This window comes from Megalopta genalis, chromosome 4 (assembly GCF_051020955.1).
Source record: "Megalopta genalis isolate 19385.01 chromosome 4, iyMegGena1_principal, whole genome shotgun sequence".
In the NCBI taxonomy this organism is placed as follows: Eukaryota; Metazoa; Arthropoda; class Insecta; order Hymenoptera; family Halictidae; genus Megalopta; species Megalopta genalis.
Window position 1 is genome coordinate 4510388 of NC_135016.1, and position 18263 is coordinate 4528650.

At 45.7% G+C, this 18263-nt stretch overlaps 3 protein-coding genes across 4 annotated transcripts; all 3 read left to right on the forward strand.

Annotated features, from left to right (window-relative positions):
- The first annotated feature begins 1465 nt into the window (after nt 1-1465).
- On the forward strand, nt 1466-4188 carry LOC143259341 (DC-STAMP domain-containing protein 2-like). The gene is made up of 6 exons (XM_076521004.1): nt 1466-1614; nt 1766-2041; nt 2732-2882; nt 3013-3172; nt 3585-3848; nt 3971-4188. Exons 1-6 carry the CDS (start codon nt 1466-1468, stop codon nt 4186-4188), a joined length of 1218 nt encoding a protein of 405 aa, XP_076377119.1.
- On the forward strand, nt 4049-10764 carry LOC117222532 (uncharacterized). Of its 2 annotated transcripts, XM_033474276.2 has the most exons (15): nt 4049-4184; nt 4485-4800; nt 4862-5169; nt 5231-5557; nt 5830-6215; nt 6275-6375; nt 6707-7033; nt 7195-7508; nt 7571-7718; nt 7784-9336; nt 9396-9506; nt 9576-9785; nt 9857-10118; nt 10186-10419; nt 10485-10764. In XM_033474276.2, exons 2-15 carry the CDS (start codon nt 4510-4512, stop codon nt 10629-10631), a joined length of 4719 nt encoding a protein of 1572 aa, XP_033330167.2. In that variant the 5' UTR covers nt 4049-4184; nt 4485-4509; the 3' UTR covers nt 10632-10764. The 2 variants fall into 2 exon arrangements, with proteins under 2 accessions (XP_033330167.2, XP_076377236.1); XM_076521121.1 differs by lacking the exon at nt 4049-4184 and having other exon boundaries at nt 4709-4783.
- Nucleotides 10765-12103: 1339 nt separating this feature from the next.
- LOC117222531 (uncharacterized) lies at nt 12104-18258 on the forward strand. Its single transcript, XM_076521122.1, has 5 exons — nt 12104-12217; nt 12467-14943; nt 15135-15698; nt 16241-16450; nt 16677-18258. Exons 1-5 carry the CDS (start codon nt 12164-12166, stop codon nt 16822-16824), a joined length of 3453 nt encoding a protein of 1150 aa, XP_076377237.1. The 5' UTR covers nt 12104-12163; the 3' UTR covers nt 16825-18258.
- Nucleotides 18259-18263: the final 5 nt, after the last annotated feature.

An 18263-nucleotide genomic window follows, 5' to 3' on the forward strand; every position in this document is an offset into this window, starting at 1 on the left:
AACAGAATGTTACTAAAAGTACAATTTTCTTTCATCATGTTTGCATTGTATAGTCCGCAGCACGCTATTGATGTATGTCTGTCTTGTTTCGTTTCACTGCAGTCTGTCTTCATCCTTGTCTACCGAGGTAAGGCCTCGCCGAGCTCGAGACACTGTGGTGGGAAAACAGTGCAGATTTTAGGAGTTATATTTACGTAATAAATGAAACCTGATGTGTGCATTATATATTGGAATATTTCGAACTTTCTTTCATCAGCGCCACGATATAAATTCCTTTCTAAATTAGAAATATTCTTTCGTTTCCTGACCGCGTGAATTTGGATACATCGTTCGAAAAACATTTTGAAATTGTTTCTAAATGTTTCAAAAGTATTTCAAACTATTATTGGCTGTACCAACTAAACTGTGTCAAGGTTCTTTTTTAATTACAGTGCACGAGGGCGAGCTTCATCGTAAGATAAAAGCTTTCTAGATTCGACGGAAAACCTTTCATTTATTAAGGACATTGATTGCAATTTTTGTAATGTCTACAGATTTGAATTGTTTATATATATATATATATATATATATATATATATATATATATATATATGTATATATGTATAGAAATAAATCGTGCACAATGAACTTATAATAATTCTAATAGCCTCCGTTTTTAATGATACAATTGATCAACTTAATTGCAGGCGAACTCAACTTCTGCAGTTTATAATTTGTGGCTTCCAAATCGTAAAACGTGCCTCAATACAAACGAGGTATATAAAATACTCGATTCTCGCTAACAAGCTTAAATGTCTAAAATATCGGTAACGATGAGCGCGACACGGCAATGGTAATGGGGCTTCCGAAGCCCCAATTTTAGATAACAAAATAATGCATCGAATGTCGAGCCTACGCCCACACCTTGTCTGTAATTGTACGACCGCTTCGCAGTTTTTAGCGCTAATGACGCGGTGCTCCTAGGATACGTTATCGGCATCGTTGATAAACTGTCAGAGAGATTAACAAATGTGGGCGACGATTGCAAAACTGAATAAACGATGATTCGTTCATCAGAACGGACTGCGGGTTTTACGCGCATACGAAAAAAACACGAGTGTACGAAACGTAAAATAACGCGCGTTTCGTCTGAAATACTTGCAATACAACTTGATACATGAAATGTAGCCAGTACATATGCTGCAGAAAAGTGCATCGGGAAACTCTCGCGCATCTTGTCTAATAACCGCAATTCTCGCAATTGCCATAATTTCCAGGTGTCCAATGCGAAAGGAGCGCGAACTTCTCCACTGCGAGGAGCGCTATAAAATAAATTACTATCGCGACGTCAGGCGAGCTGCCACGGTTAATTTACAGGTTGCAGTGACACGTTAACCATAAATTCAGCGATAAATCCCGATAGAAGAAGAAGCGAGAATTAATTCCAGTTCCGTTTAGCGGTATGATCTATTAGACGGTTCGGATCATGGCATTCTTCCAATTAGCTCTGAAAGCCAGGAAGCTTGAAAAAGCGAGGCTAACGTACGAGGATGAAAAACTGAGATCGATCGAGATCTCGGGCGGTGCCAAGCCTCGGTACACTTTGAAGCAACGGATCCGCCGTCAGAAGTTACGGTGAGATTCGACGTTTCTTTCGCTGCCAAGTCGCAGTTCGAATTTACGTTTAGTATCTGTCCAGAACTCGCTGTCATCCCTTGCGATCTTCTGCGAATGCGTAAAAGATTCTCCCTTTCGTCGACTTTCGTTCACGATTCATTTTTGGTAGATTGAAGAAGAAAGTTAGAAACCTCTGCGCCAAGATCTTGGCGATCCCGAAGGATTCTTGGATCTACAGGAAGATCGTCGATGTCCGCACAGACGGCACCTTGGAGAATTACGTCGCGAAAAGTTTCGCCGGCTTTATCGGAGGAATATTCCTCACCTACATCTTCTTCGGCTTCTTCGTCATCCAGCTCGGATTCAAGCTCTCCTCCGCTACGTACCTTTGCTCCGCGATAGGGGTGATTCTCACCCTCGGCTTGGCGTTCTCCCCTAGAGTTCGGTTAGGAAAATCAAATAACGAAGTGCAACTTGATCGATCATCAAGCGCATCCTCTTGGGAAGATGATCCAGCAATTTTCTGAACAATCGGCTTTCAAATAATTAGTCACAAGGGGCGGGGGGCTGCAGCTCTACCCTCCGGGAATTTAATAAAATTGTCTGCGATCAGTCGCACAATATTTCATTAAAATCCCGGGGGGTACAATTGTAGAGTCTCCCCGTCGGTGACCTCCAAGATCAATGTAGAACCTGTATAAGACAGAAATTGCGACTGCTCTTTAACCCCCGGCTGATGAAGAGCACACCGCATTCGCATCTCTCTTGAGATCAAGCTTGAGATCCTTTCCGACTCGAACACTTTGCCTATTAGGGGCTAGGAAAAAAGCATACAAATCTTCTTTTAACGAACATTGCGGAAGGTAACGATTAGACGTTCTTGGAAGCGAGTTCATGATCGAAGACACTTAGCTGCGGAGCCGGCTAAATATGAAATGAAAAGGTTGTCGAGCCTTGCTTTCAGTTTAATTGGACCGGAGCCCGTGTATTCCGGAAACGTATAAAACAGCAATCACCGCGGAGTCGTTTAAGAGGTCGAGCAGGGTCTTCTAGCTCATCAGCCGAGGGTTAAAGTTACCGCGATCGCTTCCCTCGAGGGTTCTCGCGCGAGACTTTTCTACCATTTCTCCCGCAGCTGTATAGTGTTCCTGTTATTACCCCAATTTTTCTCGAAGCGGGGGCGGCAGGTGTTGGTCGCGTACGCTTTTATTCTAGCGTTAACCGGGCCGGTGAAGAACACTCTGCACAACACCGCCGTTCTTACGGAGTCACTGGCCTGCGTGCAAGTACGTCTATCATTTACCATCCTGGCATCCCATTATTTCACGATCGGCGAACAAGTATCGCCGACCGCTAGGGCTGGTTCATTATAATGGTCGCGGTCTACACACCACTGTCATCTACTTCGTTTTCTAGGAGCAGCTGAAGGAGGCGGTGAAAACCGTGATAGATCTGGCGAAGCAGCCGTTCTACGCACTGAGGGACGCGATAACGAAAGTCATCAAGTCGGTGAAAGCTGTCGTCAAGAGGATCAAGCAGACCCTTCTCGCGATCAAGAGGATCGTTCTCAGTATACGTAAGAACGCGCGCCTTGTGCAAAATATGCGTGTTTAGGCGAATAGCAATTTTTAGCTTATTTAGGAGCTAAAGCTTCTTAGCGCTGAACCTACCGAGCTCTTAAAGCGACTAACGTGTGCTGCTTTTTAAGAATAAGGCTCAATCTATTTACACAGTTCGCCATTTTGATTATAATGGAATCTTGAATAAAGGAATTTGTTCAATCGTTTCTGAACAATTTAGCGTTAGAAAAGTAGGAGTAATTTTTTGATTCAGCAGAAAATGCTCCATTTTGGTTCCCCATGCTTTTCCAGTAACAATAAATACTGAATTCATTTCTTGCCAGAATGGAGCACAAACAATGACTAAAGAATTCATAGCAGAAACTGGGACAACGTTGCAACACTGCGAACGATGGCTTTTTGTTGCAGTGAGGGTGATTACGTCGGTGTTCCAATGGCTCGGTAGCGTGATCAACATGTGCAACAAGAAACTGGGCACCCCGTTCGACAGGTGTCAAAAAGTGTTCGACGGTGCAGTGGCCGACTGCAAGGCAAAGCTTGGACCATTCTTCGGGGTGGTCTGCAACATTACCTACGTGGTCAGCACACTTTGTTACGTAGTGAAGCCGCTAGACTTCATCTGCATGTTGGTGTCCTATGTGGCTGACACCGTGGTCGGTGCAGTGAAACGAAGTGAGTCTTTTCGTCTATTGTCCAAGCTTTCCCGAACTACTTCTCGCCCGTTCTTTATATCTTCGAACTGTGACAATGATTTACCTCGTATCTTTCCACGGTCTCATCTTTATGATTTACAGAGGTTAAAAGGTTCACAATGCACATGAAGGCGATGTTTTATGTTAAGGTGAAGTTCTCTCACTCGTTTCATTTCGAGACGAACCAGAGCAAGTCGTTAGGGGATGTTTCAACCGGCATTGCGACCGAGATACGATCGAGGACCGACACGTTGTTCACTGTCTTCGACTCGATCAGCTTCGTCACGTCCCTCTTCGTCTTCATCATCGTCCTCAAGTAACGATATAATCAACTGGTTCAATTGCAATCAGTCTACAGTCATATCATTCTTACAAATTATATAATTTAACTTAATTTAATTCTATAATCTTGATAATATAAGATTCCTGTATTTTCAAGGTCTTGAAGGAACAAGATCCTAGTATTTTCCTATTACTTTTCGATACAATGAGTCAATGCCATCTAAGTTTTGAGAATGCAAAGAGCATCTTCGGGCATAACCTAATTTAATCAAAGACTGCGTGTACAATCCAAATTGGACTCTAGAATCAAGTGTCCCGATTCGTTTCTTTCCAGAGTATTGCGCTACAGATTCAAATGGATGACCAGCGAGCGCTTCGACAACAAGTACATAACGAAGGATCTACGCACCATCGATCTAATCAGGGCTCGGCAGGACAAAGAAACCGTCCTGCCACTGAATCCTCGCGAGAGCCACAAATACGTGAGCCTGTCCTCCGTCATGCTGGTGAAATCCGAGAGGCTTAAGCTAGTCAGGTCCGCCGTGTTTTTGGGCCTGGCTACCATCAAGTTGATCGCCTTCTTGGTCATAGACTACAGTCTCTACTGGGTGTTGAACACTATACAGATTCACGGTAGATTCCAGAGCAAGGTAGACCATCGGAATCTTCATCGCTCGGAGCATCTTCACGAGCGAAGTCGGTACTTTCTAGGTGGAGAAGCCGACAGTGGTGAGCATTCATGTCGCCGGCGAAGGCTACATGTCCGATCTATACAGGAGCATAATTAGATCGTTCTCACCCCGCGGGAAGGAGTCGGAGATCAACACGATGCTGTGTCTACCTCAACCAGTGCCGCCTAATCTGGACAGGTACACTCAGATCGTTGGTTTGCTGATCCTCTGCTGGTTCATAGCGTTCTTCGAACCGTATGGCCTGCGTCTTAGGCACGTGGTTCTCTGCCAGTACTATCCCGACAGGGCCAAGCAGAGGGCCACTTGGCTGTACAATCACATCATCAGGTAATCGTGTGTCGGTCCGCGACGAATAAACGGAAATTTAGCTAATGGAAGATGTTTGTAGGTCAAGGGGTAACTTCCTGAAATTCGCCAGACGGCAGCTGCGCCGGAAGTTCGGCATGGCCGGAGACGACAAGATCGAGAAGGTCACTCTCCAGGACAGACTTTGGGCGGTGTGTCCTTTCTTGAACATTCTGTTCCCGAGAAAGCAGAAGATGTGCTTGTTGTGCAGCGCCGTGGAACGATCCGACATCGATCCGCACATAAAGTGTCCGACCCCGGGCTGCGTCGGCTTGTTCTGTCCACCGTGTTTCGCGGATTTGCAAAATATTTGCACCATCTGCCGGTCGCCGGTCGACTACGGCGACCTGTCGGACCTCAGCGAGGAGTTGTAAGTTAGATCGCAGTCGTCAACTACCTACTAATTAACTAACTAACTAACTTAATTAACTAAGACCTATTTTGTTCGTGCTAACGATCTCGTACTCCATTATTCTCAATTATTTTCTCTGTTTCTCGTTGTTTAAATATCTTGATCACTTACTGTATTTTCTCCTTTTTTTATTGTGTTATCTCTTTTCTCTCGTTGATCGAATAAAAATTATTATTATTATTACTATTATTAGCTTCTTGGGATAATTCGATGAGTATTATTTGCACCAGAGATTCTTCCGAAGATGAGTATCCGAGGGTCAAGCTGAAGCCTGAAGAGCTACCTGGAGAAGTGACGGAGGAAGATGAGAAAGCGAAATTGAGGGAGCGGGAGGAAGAAGTTGGAGAGGAGGATGAAGTCGAAGAACGTGAAGAAGCCGAGGAAGAAGAAGAAGAAGCTGAAGCAGATGAGATCGAAGGAGAAGTAGAAACTGCAGAGGAAGAGGAAATTGACGAAACAACTGAAGAGGAAGCAGAGAGCGAAATAGAGAAAAGGGAGAGATTGGAGAAGCTGAGAAAGAAGGTGGAGGAAGACGAAGAAGATAGAATAGAGAAGGACATGGCTCAACAGACGGAAGAAAGATTCGAAGAAGACACCGACTCCGTTTACAGTTACAGTAAGAATTCGATCGAGAATTTTTACCATTTTTTATATGTTATATTTCATCTCGATCAGCTTATGAAGACGAGGTTCCGAGAGTAACGAAGGACGTGAAACGTAGAGAACCGTTCAAGGACGTGGAAGCTCAAAGAATTAGGGACGATGTAACGATCCAGGTAAGTAGTAACAATTATCGTTACATAATGATAGTAATTTTTAGGTAGCTTGTGACGATTAGCAAGTTTGTACTTCATGTTAAGCGATTGAGATTCTTAGTATCGAGTGGAATTGACGACACAACGACACAATGAAACTAGGAATTATTAATTAATTAATAATCATTAACAAGGCGCTCTAATAATTAGACTAATCTTTATGCGAAATAAAAATTGTCTGTCTCGATTAGGAGTCAAGAGTAATTGAAAATGTGCCAACCAATTTTTCTCGCAGATGCATAAAATCAGATACAAAAATAATTTAAAAACCAATAACACCGAACGTCTCCAGATATTCAACGAGCCCTTGGCGAGAGAGTCGTGCTCCTGCGAGGAATCGCCGACATCCTGCTTCGTGGTGAGAGCTCGTAGGAAGGTCCACTCTAAATTGAAAAAGAGGCCGGTTCCCCGCAGGAGGGATTCCGATTCATCACATTCGATCGCCGGCACGGAGTCCTGGTCGACGGAGGAGGTCGACGAAGAGGAAGTAATACACGTCGAGGTGGACGACGAATGCGAAGAGCTGCTGGGGAAGGATCGAAGGGATCAAGAAAAACGGGGTCGTATAAATAAAATCGTCGGCGCGGTCGCGAGGATTCCTTGGCTGGGCAGAGGCGAGGTAGCGAACCGAGTCCTCTAATTCCGTGCCGCCCTCGTTCCTCGTTTCCCATCGATATTCGTTCGCGACTCGGCCCTGTGAAATGCCGGGGTTTACCCTGCGTCTACATCGTTAGAATCCGCGACAAGCGGATATTTGCTGAAGGAAATTTGTACCGGCAGGATGTCGAGGGGAAAGTTCGGGGACTGCAGACGAGGCGACCCTCGCTTATGAGCAGAATCGTCAGCATGCTTCAAGGGAAGTCGAAGCTGCCGATGCAGACGTACAAAAGGTCCAGGAAGATCAAGGATTCTTCGTCATCTTCGTCGTCCTCGTGCTACGACGAGAGCGAGGCTCTGCTGCGGGACGAAGACAGGACCGACACCGGCCGCTTGACACGAAGAAGAGTCGGAAGACGGGATGAGACTGACGACACGGAGAACTTTGATTTCAGGCACCCCCGCGAGATGAAGTTCGCCACGAAACAAGTGCCGAAGTAAGTCGAGCGGTTTTACTAAATTTTTTAAAATCGGTAGACGACTTTTAACTGGTCCGTAGGTACCTGGAGTCAACTGTGAAGTGTACGTCCTATTATGAAGTGGATGAGACGGAGGATTCGCAGCAATTGGAGGACGTCGAGCAGTCGTCGGACGTGATAAGTAGCAAGAAGAAAAGCAGGCGAGATACGACGGAGGACGAATTTGTGGTAACGGTGTTCGTTCATCGATGAAATAAATTGATGCGGCGTTATTTGGTTTCATTCGCTTGCAGCCTCCTTGTTCCTGCACGTCAGACATCACTCAGGATGCTACGGCGGATAGAGACGTTTATTCTCAGGGAATGAGTACTATAACCGAGCGAACGGATTCCTCGAAGACTCAGAATGTTGACTCAGAAACTGAGAAAGTGTCGTCCACTGCTAGAAGTGATGCCGAGCATACGGATGAGACGGAGTCGTCGTCGGTGATTGTGGAGGGACGAGGAGCAAAGGACATATTCGACGACTCTTCAGAGTTAGAGGACGTCGAAGAGTCGAGAGAAACAGGGGCGAGTGAGAGCAGTCAGGAGGAAGGAACGATTGAGGATATAACTACGAAAAGACGTGGAAAACCAACGATTCGAGAGGAAATTAAAAGAACTTCGGTGTCTAGGAAGAACGATGAAGCTGATCACGAATTAAAAAAGAGATCTAAGGTAAGAAGGCAATCGGGTGGTGCCGATGAAGGTGTTGAAGAGGCAGATAAGGAGAAGAAGGAGAAGAAGAGTTTCAAAAAGAAAATGAAAACGATTGGAAAGTTGAAAAACTTCTATTCGAAAAGAATAGCTGGAAGATCGGATAAAAAGGAGACGCCTGAAGAACAGGATCCGAACGAAGTGAAAAATGTTGAGAAGAAGACGAAGGTGGTAGGTAAATTAAAAGGACTGTATTTGAAACAGAAAGATAGAAGAGCTAGAAAGAAGAAAGAAAAGGAAGAAAAATCTGAGGAGTTGGAAGAACCTTTAAGCAAAAGCGACGATAAGAAACTGAAGGTGATTGGTAAGCTTGGAGGATTGTATTCGAAGGTAAAATCTGCACTGTCTGATAAAGAAGAAGAGGATCACGGGGCACAGGATTCGGAAGCAATATCAGCAGACGAAGCTGAAAAATCTGATGATACTGATGCCAAGCCTGAAGAACCAAAACCAAGAAGAAAATCTAAGGATGAAAAGTCTGAAGAACCAGAACTCACAGAAAGGACTAAGGATACAAAATCTGAAGAACCAGAATCAAGAAGAAAATCTAAGGACAAAAAATCTGAAGAACCAGAACCAAGAAGAAAATCTAAGGACAAAAAATCTGAAGAACCGGAACCAAGAAGGAAATCTAAGGATGAAAAGCCTGAAGAGCAAGAACGAACAGAAGAATCTAAGGATAAAAGGTCCGAAGAACCAGAACCCGAAGAAGAATCTAAGGATAAAAAGTCTGAGGAACCAGAACCAAAAAAAAGATTAAAGAGTAAAAAATCTAAAGAGCCAGAACCAAAAGAAGAACCCGTCGTGGACGTAGACGAAGGAAGAGAAAAGCCCGAAGAAACTGATACAGTTGAAGAGCCTGCAGAAGATGAGGATAAGAGAAGAAAAGTGTCTATCGATTCCAAGGTCGAATCATCGAAGATTGACAAAGCGACGGATTTACCTGATAGAAGCAGGCACACCCAAACTAAAATCCATAAACGTGATAGCAAGAAGATTTCTGAGAAAGAGATTGAAGTTCCTAAGGATTCTGGCAAAGAGAAGGAAACGAGAAGGAAGCGTTACAGAAAGAAGAAGGAGTCTAGGAAAAGGTATTAAAATTATAGTGAGAATCTTAAAGTATAATTTAAATAAGTATAATTCATTTCAGTTACAAAGAAGATAAGTCTTCAAAGGACAGAAAACGACGTTGCTTAAAGAGAGAAGAAGAGGAACATTATCCAGTGAAAGACAAGGATAAGGAGAGAAAGCGAAAAGCGAGGTAAAAACTGAATGAAGTGCGTGTGAAATTTTATGTAAAATTATAAACAATAGACTGTCGCAAATACAGAACACCATACGAAGAAGAACAGCCTAGGAGACACAAGCGGAAGTGTTCGAAGAGCAGAAGAAGCAGAGACGTCTCAGAGGAAGACGAAACAAGAAGATACGAAGACGAGTCAGAGATGTATCACAGACACTCTGCAGAACATTCCGAGTGTTTCTGTGGGCAGTGCCACTACCATGAACACGTTTGCCAGTCTCCAATTCCTTGCGATAGGTGTTCTTCAAATTTCAAAATAGTCTCGACCGTCCACTTAACGTTCAACATTAACGAGACATTTTCTTCAGGATTTATCACCATCATCCAGGACATTCCAGAGATCCTCCAGAAGCACCGCAACGAGGATTCGAAATGCCCGTGGTGAGGAAATATTTACCCATGTTCCAGAGTCCCGAATTGATAGAGGAATTGAAGGCCCACGATCGAATGAAATTAATTCGAGAAAGAGAGGCCGCGAGACGAAGTCCTCGATCTTCTCCGGCATCTGCGCGCCCCAAAATGGCCGCCAGAGAACCACAACGCGCCACAATGTGTCATCTCCCAGGCACAGTTCGTATTAATAGGAGAAATCTGAATAAGTAACACGATCTACGCTAATTAATTGCAAAATTTTCAGAGCAAATCGGTGTGCAAAGACGCCAAATTCGCCTATCAAGAGACGCAAGCCTACAGGAACGTGTTACGCGAGCTGGAGAAACGGACTAGGAACCGAAGACTCGAAGAGGAAAAGCCTCTGATACATTTGTCCAAGAAGGCTGACAGAACGAAACGAGTGAAACAATTGTATCCACCAAGGAACAGATCTGCGAAGGCGAGGGACTTTGCCGATCGAGTAATTTCATCGTTCAAGGTAACGCGGCATTGAGAATAGAAAAGTTAGTTATCAGTTGCCTGATCATTAACATTCGCGTGCAGCCTTGCAAGAGACACAGATGCAACAAGAACACGCGAGATCGATCGATAGATCGAGTGGATTATTCCTTCGATCCGGAACTGTTGAGCAACGTTTCTTGCTACTGCTCATCTGCTGGAGAACCGAGTGATAGCGAGTCGACTGCTTAGGCGTCTCTATTTAAAAGTTCTCTTATATAACAATTATGTAAAGTACTTGTACAGATTTACAGTGTTCATATTAAAGCTTTGTACGATCTTCGCATAAATAAATGAAAATCCTGGCGGTAACTCTTACACATAATTGCGTTCAGATTACATTCTTGTATGTTCACGCATATTTTCGACGGGATATTTTAATCGAATAGAGCGTCGATTGTTTCGAACCATCGATGCGGTTAAAATGCATAACCTCTGGAGTAAAATTGTGAAATTACGATATTTCGAGATGACTGTAAATTAGCATCGGGCGGTTGCTCCCACGCCAGAATATGGTGTGCGAGTTACTAAACCAAAGTGGTCGACGAAGCATGATTTAGCAACTGCTTCGAAGAGCGTCGGATTTTCGAAAATTGCGCGTCAAATATATTTTAATTCTGGCAATGTCGGTGGTGAGAAGCCCGAGTAGAAATAATTCGGGAAGCTCCTTGCCATCGGGAAAGGGAGCACATTCGATGAATAGGGCCAGTTTAATCAACAACAGAAGAAAAAGGAAAAAATAGGGGTTCCTTAAAGAGTTCGCGATCCTTTCCAAATTGAAATGGGATTTGCAGATTTGTTCAAAAGACCGACGAAGGGTCAGCCCGAGGAGCTTCCGAAATCTCCCGATGAGGTGATAAAGGATCTCCCACCTGAACAGATAGAAGAATCCCCTAGACTCAGCAAGACCGTTGACCACTCGTTTCACGATGTCAAAGCCACAAGTTTCCCTCCTCCGCTGAGCATCGACGCATCCGTGTTCACGGAACCTCAAAAGCTAATTCCAGAGAAGCCGAAAATTCCGGAGGAGCCGAAAATTCCAGAAGAGCCAGCTGCTATCCCGAAAAATGGAAAAATCGTCAGAGAAGATTCGTACCCGGGTGAAAAGAAGGAGATGGAATCCTGCGACAGGAGAACTTGTCCCAACCTCGAAGCCTGCGAAAAATCATCGAAAAGACAGCACGAGTCCAAGGACAAGATCAGCCGTGATAGACTGACGGAGATGATCAACGTGTCGATCAAGGAAGCGGTCGAGACTATCGCGAAGCAGTGTAGAATGGTACCTAAGAAGCAAGTATCCACGATACTGAAGTCGAAGTCAGATCCTCGAGACAATCTCTTTGTTCTGTCACCCTAAGCTCTATCGTTGCTGAATTATAGTACACCTCCGTTCTTTCCAGAAACAGGAAGATGCTGGAAAGACTCCCGAGAAGCAGTCGAAGGATACCATCGACAAAACAGTCTGCCGCAGGAAAGATTCCTCGCGGAAAGCTAAGCGCGAGAGATCGCGATCTGCCGAGGAATATTCCTCCCGTAGATCAAGTCGCGTCACGAACGCTCACAAGTCCAGTCGACCTCCAGAGAAGCGCAGGAAGGCTCGCACGTGTCCTAGGAAGAAGGAGATCGCCAATTGTTACTGCAAGAAGGTGACCCCTTGCGAGGGCGCTAAGGTCAAGAAACATTCGAAGCCGAAGCCGAGTCCTGGCAAGACCGACAATCGCCGGATGACCGGCAATGTGAACATTTACATCTGCTCGGAGGCCACTGAGAATGCTCAGGTAACTCCAGTAATCTCCATCAAGGTCGCCACTGTAATCAGTCGACCCAAAAAGTTCGATCGTTTTCTCAGAATTAATTAATGAAACCGAAACCAGCCGAACATTCCAATAAAATTCAGTTTGTTCGAAAATATTACGATGCATTTTTAAAACTGGTTAAAAATTAGCATATATATATTAACAATATTAACTAGTCAGAGTGTTAACTGAACGACTACCGTTGACCAATCGATTGTTCACATTTTCTAGCCGGCCAACAAGCAGAAGAAGCCACCGCCCGCCGCAGAATCCAGTTCGGAGACAACGACGGAGCCGTCGAACGCCTCCTCCTGCAAGCTTATAAACCGCATCCGGAGCAAGCGGCGAAAGCGGCAGGAGCAGGAGTCCTCGGACTTCCTGAGGAGCACCGAGGACAGCAGCGATCCCAGCAACCCCTGCAGCTGCGACTCGAAGTTCTCGGACGTGGCTGCGGAATCGGCGAGCACGGTTTGCACGCAGGAGACAGAGTCAACATTGACGGACTGCCGATGCAAGGACGAGGATCAGGTGCAATCCGACCGGTCGATAGAGTCGACGTTCGTCGTCTGCGACAAAGTAGAGCAGCCTTGCTCCACGATCTATCCTACCCAAAGGTCCGTCGTCTCCGACAGCGAGGAATGGTCGTCGAAGTCCGGCAGCGGTGCTGAGACTGTCGTATGTGATCAGAGTCGCAGGGACTTTGATCGTGCACCTGGTCCCAAGCCTGATTACGGTGGTTACTATGTTGAAAGCTTGAAGAGGGAGGAAGATTCTGAGAAGGAGAGCTGTAGAGTGCGAAAGAAGAATGTTTGCAAGTGTCACAGCGGGTTTCGGAGCCAGAGGAGGGTCTGTAGATCTAGGGAACCGGTGAACACTTGCAGTTGCATCGTTGAAGAGGATGAGGATGTTTGCGAGACTGCGGAGGAGTCTCCGGAGATTACGGTCTGCCAAAGACCGGTGGAACAACAGGTTTGTCGGAGAAGCGAGGAGAGCGAGGAGAGCGAGGAGCCTAGGGTATCGGCCGACTTGGAGGCTCAGGTGGATGGAGACACGTTGGATTATGAGGATAAAAGGAAAAGCGTGGCGGAGGAGGAAACCCAGGTTGAGCAACAAGTAGAGGATGATCTAGATCGTCGCCCAAGCTCAGTGATATCCCAGAAGCTGATAAGACCCGAGGCTCTGGCTCTCAGACGTCTGATACAAGCTAAACGTGCCGGCCTTGATCAAACTCTTACTGCACCATCTCCTGACCAGGAAGAATCGACTTCACCTCGAGCAGAAGAGAAGCCAGAGCCAGCATTCTTGAAGAAGTTCAACCTTCGTGATAAGGATAAATTTCTGAAGCACCTTAAAGACGTTGAAGATTCTGAAACGCCAGAAGAGAATCGGGTCGCAGGTGGTGGAGAGGAGATTAAGGAAAAGAAGACAGAGAAGAAGGAAGAGGACGAAGGCGGTGCTGAGGAGAAAAAGGGATTCCCGGGAAGGCTGAAGACATCGTTGTTCAAGACTTTCAGAAGAGTCTCGGGCAAGGAGAAGAACAAGAACTCCGAGGACACTGATAAGAGGACTAGTGCTTCTGATAAGAAATCTGAGGAACCTGATAACGGCGTCGAAGCGGATCAATCTGCGAAGTCAGAGACTGAAGGGACTCGGAGGGAGAAGAAGATGACACTGGCTGAGAGGCTGGACATAAACAAGTTCTTCAAGAAAAAGGAACCAACGGATCAGAAGAAGACTGCGTCCAAGAAGAAGAATAAACAGTCCACTGAGACTGACCCAGACAGCAAGTCCAATACAGACGAAGCCAAAGAAGAGAAGCAAGATGAAGACCAGAAGGACCAACCTAAAGTTCCTGAAGAACAGGAAACGAACTTGTCATCGTCGCCTATCATTGCTAGCAAAATTTCCGTCCCCACACCTCAGAGTTCCAATCTCGAAGAAACAAACGCACTGTCAAAAGATCTCTCAAGGACAATGGATGCTCAAGATGCAGCAGAAAAGATCAGTCCCCAGGACATTCGAGAAGAGTCGAAAGATCGAAAGGACTCCGAGGTTCGAGAAGAGATGCGACCAGAGCTCTCGAAGCCGAGAATTCTCGGAGAGATGCGACCAGAGCTCTCGAAGCCGAGAATTCTCGGAGAGATGCGACCAGAGCTCTCGAAGCCGAGAATTCTCGAAGAGATGCGACCAGAGCTCTCGAAGCCGAGAATTCTCGAAGAGATGCGACCAGAGCTCTCAAAGCCGAGAATTCTCGAAGAGATGCGACCAGAGCTCTCGAAGCCGAGAATTCTCGAAGACGCTCGCGAAGCAAGAAACACCGAAGTGTGTCCAGGCCTGAAGCAACCGTCGGTGACCGTGTGTGCACGACATCCCCAGCGACAGCCTGCATCCCGATGCACTTCTCAAGAAATCGTGATCCACACGGTGTGCACGAATCAACCTCTCTCAGTGTGCAGCAACGTGGGCCGTTCCGACGAGAGGATCGAGGACAGCAGATGCACTTGCTGTTGCGTGCCGGCACCGCAGAGCTGCAACAGGCTCAACAGCTACCCGAAGAGCTGCCTGAAGAAGGAGCGGCAGTTCTGCCGGATGGAATCGCAGGAGAACAACTGCTCGGTTTTGTACAGAGATAACAGAAGCTGGGAGGAATGCGGTTGCAGAAGGATTGTCCTCTGCGAGGGATGCTGCAGGCCGAGAAGCGAGTGCAGGTGAGAGATCGCGCGGTTCGACACTGCAATTACTACGTTGATGCGTTTCCGACCTCCGCTTCTATGTCGATTGGAAGACTCGAACGATCGTACCTCCTCTTCCCGAGTTGTCCATTTTTGTTTCCAAGTTGAGAAACGATTTGGGAGAATTTACCGTATTCCTAGTACAAAGTGCAATTGCGATGTTGCAGTTGCAGGCCGGTGCCTCCCTGCGTGACCTGCTACAAGCCAAAAACCGAGTGCATCTGCAACATCGTGTGCCCCCAGAGGGGCAGCTGCAGGCGCATGAAGTCGATGGTCTGTCTCTATTGCGACAGGCCTCGCGACGGCTGCACTTGTAGTTCGCCGATCCGGAAGTGCTCCTGCTGCGAGATGGCCGTGGATCTGTGCTGCTGCGAGCCGAACCGGAAGTCCTACCACGAGGGAAGACCGGTCGCCGCGGAACCTGACTGCGATCGCACCATGTACGTCACCGCCTGGAAGCCTCGGGAGGACGTTCGCCGGTACTTCTCGCGGAATCTCGATGATCTCAGACGCGATTCCATCAACGAGTGTTGCTGCCACGAGAAACCGAAGCCGCAGAACTCCGATGATCTGCCTTATCAGAGGCTCAGCTGCTTCTCGGACGTGATGAACGAGCTGCAGCGCAAGATCAGCGAATCCGTCTGCTGCACCCAGTGCCGGAAGGTCCCCTGTTGCTGTAACCTCAAGGTCGACGAGGGAAGGGACCAGAGAAGGATCAAGTGTTGTGTCAGGTGAGCCGTTGATTCATCCGGATCGACAAATAACTTGCTAATTCGATGAAAACAAAAACCAAGTTCTCTTGTTTTATACGATTTTATATGATTTTACGCGAGTATTCTTCTGTCTTTGGCTTGCATTCGGACAAAATTAACCTTATATTTATCGAATAAGACGTATGAAATTTTTGTATTCTTTTATTTTTCTTATTATTGAATGAAATGACTTAATATGTCTTATTCGATAAATATCAAGTTAATTATGTCTAGATCGCGGTTTTTATGTACTTATGGCATAAAAGAGATACGGCGAATGAGTTTGTGAGTTATTTGGAAATCTCTCGCGAACGTGAAATCAATAGCGGACTTTCTAGAATGATCCTATATCCTGATCTAGTTGTTACACAGTCGAATGACAAACTCTCGATGCATTACTTTCACATATTCTTAGAGATTAGTGGCGGAAGAAATTAAAATATTGAGAATGCGAACGAAGGATCGTAGTTAGCGTTGTTAGATAATCGAGAGATTTTCCATATTTCTAACATCGATCACAGCCCCAAGTCCCGACGCAAGACGGTCGTCTGCCCGGACAAGCCTCGAAGTAAATCGCCAACGATTTGCAAGTGCGATCCTCAATCGAGGGGCGACAGACAGAAGAAGACAGTGGTGTGCTGCCAGTGCAAATCGTCCCCGTGCAGATGCAAGAAGAGCAAGTCGAAGAAGCCGAGAATGAAGTGCTACTACTGCAAGAATTCGCCTTGCGTGTAAGTTTCACGAAAATCGACCAGTAAAAGTCGATGTTGCTCGGAGTCGCGATCGAAACGAGAATGAGAGAGAGAGAGAGAGAGAGAGCGAGGGAAATACGAGATAAGAGAGAGAGAAAGGAAGGAATCGTTCGTTTTAATGACGGCGAGTTCCCTCGTTGTGTGAACCGAACGTAGATCTGGTACTTCCAGTTGCTGATTTTTTCCTTCCGCGCGTTTGCTATAGCTGCATTGCGGCCAGAGAACGCAGCAAGCCGAGGTCGTGCAGGTGCGCTGATTCACCTTGTCGCGCGAAAGAAAAGGAGATCACCGTTTGTGGAAAAACATCCGCGAAGCCGAAGAACAACGAGGAGAAGATGATTTGTGTCCGGTGAGCGACACGTGTGACCAGCTTTCCCGAAACAGAAAACAAGAACTATTGGCATTGACGGAGTGATCCACTTCGGGCTACTTAGCAACATTTTTAATTGGAAGAGAAGCTTGACCTTCTGACTGCGAGGCACGTATTGTATACGTCGATTAATAGATACGGAAAACGTAGGTTAGTGAAGCCGGTTACTGTGACGTGACCAATCGCTGCGCCTTCTGTTTGTTTTCGAGCATAATTATCTTTTTATGTATCGAATGAGACGTATTAAATTTTTTTAGTAAGAAGTAAACAAAAGAAAAGAACGAAAAAGTTAAATATCTCTTATTCGATAAATACAACGTTAATTACGCCAGAAAACAAATAGAAGGCACAGCGATTGGTCACCCCCACAGTAACCGGCTCTACTACCCCACATATGCGCCAAGGAATTTTAATTGGTTCGCAGCTCTTTTGTTAGACAAAAATTACTACTTATTTGAAATATCTACAAAAGTTGCAGCAACAATGTGCTTCTTGCTCTCACCACAGCTACAATTTCTATGTGAATCATTTTATTACAACGATTGCCACGCGAGTGATGTGTTTGTGAAGCCCTTGTTTAGAAAATAAGTGTTTTGTCCTGATCTCGGCTAGAACGTATTCGGCACAGTTGAATAAAGATCATTGTCTATGACTGCGCCGTCAGTTGTCCATGGCGTTCAAATGTCCTGGGATATTTCGACACAACGGTGTCAAACGATGCTTGGGACTCAAACGTTTAATTAAAGTATATGCTTTCGAAAATATGCGTGCACCGTAATTTGAAGGAAATTATTATCTGACGTCATAACGCACCGGCAGGTATACGTTCGAGTCTCGAGCGGTTGCTTTGTCAACCGGTTGCTGTTAGCATCGTTCCTGACCACTCCAAATATATTTTTGGGCATACAGCAGCTTTCGTTCCAGCGACTTTGACGGCTACAATGCCATACGATCCACTGATTTAATAAAAATACAAATTGTCTAAGAAAGTAAAGAAAATAGCCCTCTAGATCAGAAGACCCCCTCAAATTATGGCACGTCATAGTCAAAGGGTTGCTAGATTTGTTCCTTGTTGGTTTATGAATGATAAGCTAGCTCGTCTACGATATTCAAGCAACTAAGACTGTGCTCGATATTGCTAACGTCAAACACGTTGTTTGCTTTGTGCTCGTTATCGCGATCTTACCAATAGTTCCTAACGATTGCGTGTTTGGCCCCGTTGGCGAGTATTGCCCGTCATACAACGCGACCGTTTCCCATTCTCGTAGGTTCATAGAACCAATATAATAAATAAGAGATAAACAAAATCTCGTAAATAATCTCACAACATCTGTCAGAAGTTGCGCGCGACAGGATCGATGTCGCCGCCACGCGTCCACATTCATTGTGGCGATACTAATAAACATGCTTTTAAATAGTTGT